At 41.0% G+C, this 8,741-nt stretch overlaps 1 protein-coding gene across 2 annotated transcripts; it reads right to left on the reverse strand.

Annotated features, from left to right (window-relative positions):
* Positions 1 to 323: 323 nt before the first annotated feature.
* LOC4332811 (ATP-dependent Clp protease proteolytic subunit-related protein 3, chloroplastic) lies at positions 324 to 5,518 on the reverse strand. 2 transcript variants are annotated; one of them, XM_015772703.3, is made up of 10 exons: positions 5,109 to 5,518; positions 3,560 to 3,664; positions 2,988 to 3,110; positions 2,325 to 2,384; positions 1,795 to 1,891; positions 1,648 to 1,721; positions 1,448 to 1,501; positions 1,285 to 1,368; positions 916 to 1,037; positions 324 to 821 (listed from the first exon to the last, which is right to left on the reverse strand). In XM_015772703.3, the coding sequence occupies exons 1-9, from the start codon at positions 5,439 to 5,441 to the stop codon at positions 942 to 944; spliced, it is 1,026 nt and encodes a 341-aa protein (XP_015628189.1). In that variant the 5' UTR covers positions 5,442 to 5,518; the 3' UTR covers positions 324 to 821; positions 916 to 941. The 2 variants fall into 2 exon arrangements, with proteins under 2 accessions (XP_015628189.1, XP_015628188.1); XM_015772702.3 differs by having other exon boundaries at positions 324 to 826.
* Between the last annotated feature and the right edge of the window lie 3,223 nt (positions 5,519 to 8,741).

Genomic DNA, 8,741 nt, shown 5'->3' on the forward strand with positions numbered 1-8,741 from the left:
CCCGCCGTGACATGTCTCTTTTGCCGAGAGAAGAGCACTCACCCAACTACATATACATCCTCCTACCAAAAATAGGTTCATTTTCATATGTAAATCTAGACATAGATTCATCAATTCCTGTTACTACTACGTACACCCTCCGTCTAAAAATAAAAAAAAATCCATTTTATACTGATTCACATGTATAAAAGTGAACTTATTGTTTTAAGATGGAGTGTATACCGAGCACGAAAATACAATGATGGCATGAATACCTGGATATAGGCATCCCCTTCATTCTAAAATAAACAAATTTTGTGTATGGAGGGAGTAGAGCCTCGTCAGATTGCAACTGTTATTATTATAAGCCGAAGCTGTAGGTGCACTGGGTGATGGGTCAACACCAGAGAATCAAGCATAAAGAAACTGAACATGTGGATGATCGAGAATTACAGCAGCCACAGTATCCCAGAAGTCCATAACATCAGGATATAACGACCAATGTTATCTCTCGGACACCATCCTGTTCGTGCTGATAATGTTTGGACCTCAGTTGATACCGCGTCAAGGTTTACTAACAAATGTGTAAACTACCAAACTATATACCAGCAATGTCTACCAAAATCTGACGTGGAAATGATGCGAGGAATATCAATTGCTCCAGAAAATGCATAACCTTGCTAGCTCTGATTCAGACATCATGCAGAGTACCTTGATGGTTCCTGCTTTAATCTAGCTTATCAGTAAATAAGAACTTCGCTGAGCTTTTACCACCTATAATGAACAGCGGAGGGGTATTCTTGTTGGATGACAGCTGCTTTCACATCCCACAACTTAACCGCCTAATCTGCACATCATAAAAGTATCAAACCAAATATATGAATAAATGTTCATAATTCCAAACATCAATCTACAGAACAACGGAGGATATCTTACCTAATTTAAAATTTCAATGTACAACATCACATAATATCAGGGCGTCTGACTCCAGCAACTTTGTCCCATTCCTCTGGGGAGAGCATGTCAGCCATGTACTTCTCTTGACCACGCCAAAGGATCTGTAACTCACACAAGTTAACAAATTCAACATCTTGCAGAGTGAAATGTGTTCAAATACACAGGCAATACAATTTAGCAAGCTACCATTGGAGTACAACAAAAAAGATCATGAGTTTCATGACTGCATTGTGCAACGAACAGATTTATATGGCTGACTAAACAATAGAAAACTAGTACGGCTTGAACTTCAGATATGCCGAAAACAGCAAAACAATAGAGGTTTGATGAACGGAGAAACAACAATACCTTGTCAATGACACCAAACTCCTTTGCCTTCAAGGAATCCATATAAAATGGTCCTCTCATCACCTTGTCTATTTTCTCTGGTGGCTGATAAAAGATAAATTTATGTTCTAATGACAACAAGGCACCAAGTAGTTCAAGAAATATATTAAAAATATACACATACATTCCCCGTGTGCCTTGCTAAAAGTCTCACTAAGGTGTTCCTGTTGTGCACAACCTACAAGAAGCAAAAGAAGGTAACTGTGACTGATTATGCAACATAAAAACGGGAAGATGAACAAAGGAGAACTAAGATCTCCTGCATGCCCTGATAAAACTCTCACCATAGCAGAAAATACTAAGAACTAAAATCACAGATCATACCTCTTTCGCCCGAATAACAACATCAGATGCTTGCATCATTCCATATGAAGGGATACGAGGTTGCTGAATCATAGCTGGCATGATAGAATCTTTTCATCATAAAAAGGAAACAATCAAGGAAAGAAAGTACTCCTGGCATATTAATACCTTTGGCATGAGGGAACATATAGCGTTTTCCTTTCTTTCCTGCTGCAAGTACAAGACAGGCATGACCTGCCGCAGCTCCTATACAAAGTGTATGGATCTGCAAATCAAAAGGTAACTTCATTATCAGAAAATGAAAACCAGTAAACCACATGAACAAACTCATGTTCAACAACACACCCTAATTTTCTGAAAAGATAAACAACAGGTTTTGACAGTTCAAAGCATCAGTGCTCAAACACATGGCAAGTTTGAAGTTACAGTCATTTTTTTATTGAATAAATCCATAAAGAAACTAGGGCAAGACTATTATCTTTGAAAGATTTCATCCAGCAAACAAGCAAATAGCATCCACCAATAACTCCTAACAAACATAGGAATAAGGGCACCTCTGTTCAGGGTGCTAAATGTTAGAAAACAAACTCTTAATCTTTAGTAGAAAACGGTATTCTGCAACATAGTTAGTGCACAAAATAATAATAATAATAATAATAACTGAAATACTGAAGGACACATTGATGTAATATATGCACCTCAGTTTTCATCCGCATCATGGCATCATAGATAGCAAAACCTTCACTCTCCATTCCAACCTGACAATTTTCAAAATAAAACGATGATTAGGGGGTGGGTAAAGGGCTTAATATCTCAAACATTGGTAGTTTGACAGGCTAAGTAAATAATTTAACCTTGTCAAAGCCTTTAAACCACCCTAACCCAAGAGGTTAAGATTATGTTAACCCCCCCCCCCCCCCCCCCAAAAAAAAAAGGTGGAATAAGCTAACTGACCACAATTGATCCTCAAGAGTCTGTTGTACTGCTAAGTGCTACTACTACCCCACCTTTAAACCACCCTAACCCAAGAGGTTAAGATTATGTTAGCCCATAGAAAGGTGGCATAAGCTAACTGACCACAATTAGTCCTCAAGAGTTCTATCTGTTGTACTGCTAAGTGCTACTGCTACCCCATCTAATCTAGCCAAAACGGTAATTCAGGTTATCCATGTTAATTGACAAACGTAATTTTTGGAATTAAGCTTAGCTAACTTGGTTATCTTATCCCCTAAATCAAAGTCAGTCTAAGAACAATTCGGCAATTATGATGATAATTAATGACAAAAGGCTACTTAATACTATCAAAACGGTAGAGAATAGTTGACTGCGAGCCATGAACCGAACAAGATAAGCATGCTTACTGGTTCACCATCATCACGAGCTGTTCCTGTGGAGTTGATGTATATGTAAACAGGTTCTTTACTATTCATCCACTCAAGGTACATCAACTGCGCAACGACAAGCTCTGTAACTGCTGGCACCAACTACATAGCAAGAAAAAACAATCTTATGAGGCTATAACAGCTGCATGAATAACCGATTTAATAGATATTTACAAAAAAAAAAAGAGGAGAAAAGACATTGGTAGTCCAAGACATCTTAAATAATGCAGAGTATATAAGAAAGAATTTGTTATGACAGGCGTATACCGGGAATAGAAGTCATCCAACCTTGTATTCAAGAATTAGGTCAACAACAATTATATTTTGTTGCTAATATAAACAATTTTTAACACCACTGAAATGCAAAATGTCAGTAGCCAGTCCCTAGTAGTTTCAACTTTTGATAGCTCAGGATCTAACATTCTCATGAAATTGCTTATCCACGTTGGTTGACCTCACCAACATTCTTGTCATCATGTTTTACATCCACATATGTAAATAGTAAGACTTGAAGAAAATATTTCACATAGAGAACATGGTGCAATTCATACCGGCATGCCAATGTAAACAATTCGGCCATGAAGAAGCAATGATGGCAAGTCAGGGGGAGGCCTTCTAGGCCTGTGCTGGCTGTAAGAACTGCTAGATCGTTCCACCTGCCACAGATTATAGGTAATGAAGTATTAAGTGAAGCAACGTTCAGTATGAAAATAAAGGTGTTCTCTGCACATACAGATGATTAAGCTGGGTGCATTACAGTTCAAATCAGCAGTTCATTGATCGAAATCTTAACACAATAGGTATCACCATGTATAAGCGTGTAACATTCCAATCCCAGGTAATCTTAATGTATTGCTTGAGGAGCGATTGAGGTTGTATTTTACATGTTACTAGTTGAGAATCTTTTAGAATTAGTAATAAATGCTCCCTCTGTTTCATATTACTAGTATAATGCCCATGCGTTGCAATGATTTTTTTCTAATTGTCTAATATATTATCATTGTGCTAATTTTACTGCCATTTCACAGAGATGGAAAATTTCACAATATTCTATCGTTACATTTTCCTTTCGACGGGGTCTATGGTATGTAGGGCTGTCAAAAAAGCTCTAGGCTCGCGAGCTGCTCGAGCTCGGCTCGAGCTCCAGACGAGCCGAGCCCGAGCCTCTCCCTAAGCTCGCGAGCTTTGTCGAGCCGAGCTCGAGCTTCCAACGAGCCTAGTTATATATGATTTTTGTTGTTATTTAATAAATTAGGAGATCAAATATGTTTTGTATGTCTTATATTGACATCATATATTTATTTTATTCTTTTTTACTCTTCTACTAATATGATGAACTAGAAATTGATTATTTTTTTAAAGATTATCTTTGAAATATATATTGTCTTACTTAAAAATCAAGCTCGGTAGTCGAGCTCGAGCCGAGCCTGTCAGAAAGCTCGAACATTTTATAGGCTCGGCTCGAGCTTGTATCGAGCTCGAGCCTAGGCAGACGAGCTCGCTCGAGCTCGGCTCGTTGACAGCCCTAATGGTATGTGGGAGCTAGGAAACAAGAAAAGTTTTTATCTCACGGTTCATGAGTCCCGCATGGTAGTTGGGTGATGGTAATGACAAAGTCACCACTACCACCACTACCATCTTTTATATTAGTACAGATAAATCGCTTTGATTTTTTTTAGTCAAATTTCTTGAAAGTTTGACCAAGTTTATAGAAAAATAGAGCAACACTTATAGTACCAAATTAGTTTCATTACATCTAACATTGAACATATTTTGATAGTTTATTTGTTTTGTGTTGAAAATATTATTATATTTTTCTATCAACTTGATCAAATATAAAGAAGTTTGACTTAAAAAAAGTCAAAACGACTTATAATATGAAACGGAGGTAGTACCAACCTATGATAGGTGATGTTGAGCGCTATGCACTACTTTGATTTGTGCTGGACTATGGATGATTATAGTCATTCTCAACCTCTCATGTTTCGGCTAACTCGCGGAACGCTATGTTGCTATTGCTATGGACTACGGCATCAGCATCTCATGTTTCGGCTAACTCTTTCGCAGGAAAATCACGGGAAACCCCTCCCCCCCAATCACCTGCGCGGGCGAGGCCATGAGCTTGGCGTTCTGGAAGATCTCGAGGAACGGCAGGTGGTCGTCGCCGCGGCGCCCGCCACCTGCCGCCGCAGCCTGGAGCTCCTCCGGCGAGGCGGCGGCGAGGGTGGACAGGAACGGGTCGGCCCTCGGGTTGAAGAGCGGGTTCGGGCTCCCCCCCGACGCCGCCCGCGCCACCAGCGCGGAGGACGCCGCCGCGCCACCCCGCGCCTGGCGGAGCAAGGTCGGAGGCAGGGAGAGGAACGAGGAGGAGGCCCCGGAGGAAGGTGCAGTGGAGGGCGTGGGGAGGCGGAGCGACAGGGAGGCGGACGCCATGGCGGCGGGCGGAGCTCGGCGGCGGCAGCCGTGCGAGCTCGAGCTCGGGGTGTGGGAGGTGAAGATTGGATAATTTTGGTCGGGGATTTGGGAGAGGAGTGATTTGAGTGGTGCAGTTTGTTCGTCGTGGGCTTTGGATGTGGGCTCACTGCGTAATGGGCCGTAGGAAACGGAGATGGGTTATTTTGGGCCTTACGGGATACTGACATGTGGGTCCCAATCGTCAATGGGATGGGGACAGCTTTTCTCGCGAACGTGCAAAAGAATTGCACGTCAATATATTAGAAGAAAAGAGTTATAGTTGCACGATGCAATCAGCCAAACCGGCTTATGCAAAGGGAAGGGGGAAAAAAGCAAAAAAGAAACTGGAGCTTAAAAAACTACGGCGGCTAAAAACAAACTCCAAATAGCGGGAAGGGGCCGAGCCACTCTATACTCCCAACAAGTCTCCAAAAGCGGCAATGCCAGCTAAAGACCACAGATGGCCCTCTGAGTGGATGGACTCCAGAACCACTGAGATCGAAGAGAGTGCATAGTCGAAAACCCTAGAGTTTTGTTCCTTCCACAGCTGCCAAGAGACCAAGAGCACCAGGGATGGGGACAACTTGCAACGGGAGATGGAGGGCTTTCTCAAACGGAACTAGTTTCTCTCCGAATCAGAAGGCTTTCTTAATCAATTTAGTTTTTCGTCTAGATACTAAGAAATTGTAGTCGTAGAATCCAGAAAATGGACAAAAAAATCACAAGTTGGGAAACCTAACTTTTTTAGATTCTCATAATTTGACTTGATACCAACAGCTTCTTATAATTTCAAGTTTCCCAAACAAGCCCGAGTCTCTTGCGCTTTCGGGCATAAGCAATGTGCCAATGTATATTGCTCAACTAGTCATTATAGGTGGAACCATGAGAAGTGATCATTAGCTATTTTCATTTCTCACAATGGTTAAGTTTAGAAGTGAGTTGTAAGGTGGGCCCAGATAAATAATAAAGGAGTATATTAAACAAGATTCCTATTTTGTAGGTGCGCGCTATGAAATAAAATCGTGAACAGTTTTGGCCCAGCTTCACTACGGCGAAGGCTTTAGGTCTAGTAGATCCATGTGGATAACCCATTCCTCATTTTCTTTTCTTTTTTTCCAGTACACATTATCCTCTTAAATAGATCTATTCCACACCTATCGCTCTGCTTCACCTCCTCCTAATGCTCCCACTTCTAGTTCGCCATTACTTCTCCCAACCTCTATCCAACCTCGACGTGCCACTTTTCCTTGCCTTCATCTAACATCAACAGCATTGGCAAAGTCCGCTGCTCCTAATTAACTCCCTCTTCCTCTTCCTCTCCCCCCAAGACACCAACGAGGTTAGGATCACCTTCTCGCCTCCTCGATGTGCTACTCCATCAATCGATGCTCTGCTCGAATGAGAAGCCGGCGAACTCAAGACATCAGCTTACCCTTCTTCATCCTCCACGTCCTCAACAAGACATCGACCTCCTCTTCTTCCCCTTCCTTTGGCGAGTCTCTTGCTACTGACAAGTTTCCAGGTTTTGCGATTTTTGGTTGAAAGTTTTAGGTCTTGAATTGAAAGTTTTCCCATTTGAGTTGAAAGTTTTTCAATTCAAGTTGAAAGTTTCTAATTCGAGTTGAAAGTTTTTCAATTCAAGTTAAAAGTTTCGTGTTTTGAGTTGAAAGTTTTCTAATTTGAGTCAGAAGTTTCAATCCATAAATAGAAAGATTAAATATTCTAAATTTTTTATTGTTCTTAGTTGAAAGTTTCTTTTTTTTTAATTTGAAAGTTTTACAATCTGATTTGAAGTTTTAACCATGAACCATGGATAGAAAACGCTACTCCAATCCACTCGTCACGGTAGGGGGCTTAATATCTAAGTCGAAATTGAGGGGAGCACGACTTTGATTCCTGACGTGTGCGCGCGTATTAATAACCCCTATATTAAATATCTCATATGCATAGAAAAAGAGAGTGTGAGGAGAGAAGAGAAAGATTGTATTGTTGTTTTGTTATATTGTTGTTTTGTTCCTTATGGCTACCCAAATGCATATGGATAGCTCAAGCCATGTACCACTGTAAAGATAATACACGATGTATAAGTAGACTATACTAGGCTTATGACCTCTCCCATTCTATTGGACACATATGCGTTACAAATGATTTTTTATTCAGTTTAATGGAAGGATTTAGACCAATGGATTATTCGTTTTTCCTAGTATGGCCTTTTTCTTTTTTAGAAATCGGTATTTCAGGGTTGACGGTTTGTACGGAAGGAAAGATGTTTTTACATGGAGGTGGAGTAGTAGAGAAAATACGGTATAAATACATGCGCTCACACTCATTTTTATGAGTGCTCACACGCTCTCCTCCCCTATAAACATCTTTAAAAGAATGTACCAACATATCTTGACGTCTTGAGGTTGACGAAGTTATCACAAATATCTCGCTGTCGACTAATACATAGCCTAAAAAAAGCTATAATTTGGAGGGATAAATTCCACCGCAAGTTGTGCTCGGGGAAAAAAAAATTGCGTTCGCAAATTCCTGCCACATCCTGATTCCTGCCAATCAACTTGCTGGGTTTCCATTGGAGGGGTGAGAAGCTTCGTGTGGTTTTTGGTTTGGTTGCGACGTTGGGTCAATCCTATTACAGTTTGTACCTCCCCAGGAGATTGAATTGTCGGCGCGATTACTCCTCTCAATACTTCTCTCTCTTTTTTATTTTTCCCCGCGAAGCAAGCTCCTTCCGCGTTCCAGTTCAACAATGTTTTCATCAGCACAGAATCGAGCTATGCATGCAGCAGGAAATGCTTGTCTCCGATCAATCGAAGCATCCATTACTTTGGTAGCTAGCTAGATTACCCTCGTCAACATGACGATGCAAGATGAGTATTGCAAGTGCAATGTGCAACCACATGTCATGGGAAAATGACAATAACAGCATAGTAGTAGTAATTGAACGCGCTGTAAATTAAATCAAGCAGGATAAAAAAAACCCTCTCAAGATCATGGACATCGAGACAGGCAGAGTGACCAGATGGTCCAGATTAGAACAAGAGCTCAGGTGGCTACAGGAGATCAGGTTTTATATCATCTATCATAATAGCACCACCATTATAAACACTAACAGATAGAGTAATAAAATGGTGAGGTCCACATACGAATAACTGTATAGTGACATTGTGGTAGAGGATCCCCTCGGAGATCGGCGACAACTAACAAGGGCAAAGAAGGAGTGGAGGAGTGGCACACGAGCTGCATGCGCGTGCAGTGCACCGGCGAGCTGGCTAG

This window comes from Oryza sativa, chromosome 3 (genome assembly GCF_034140825.1).
Source record: "Oryza sativa Japonica Group chromosome 3, ASM3414082v1".
In the NCBI taxonomy this organism is placed as follows: Eukaryota; Viridiplantae; Streptophyta; class Magnoliopsida; order Poales; family Poaceae; genus Oryza; species Oryza sativa.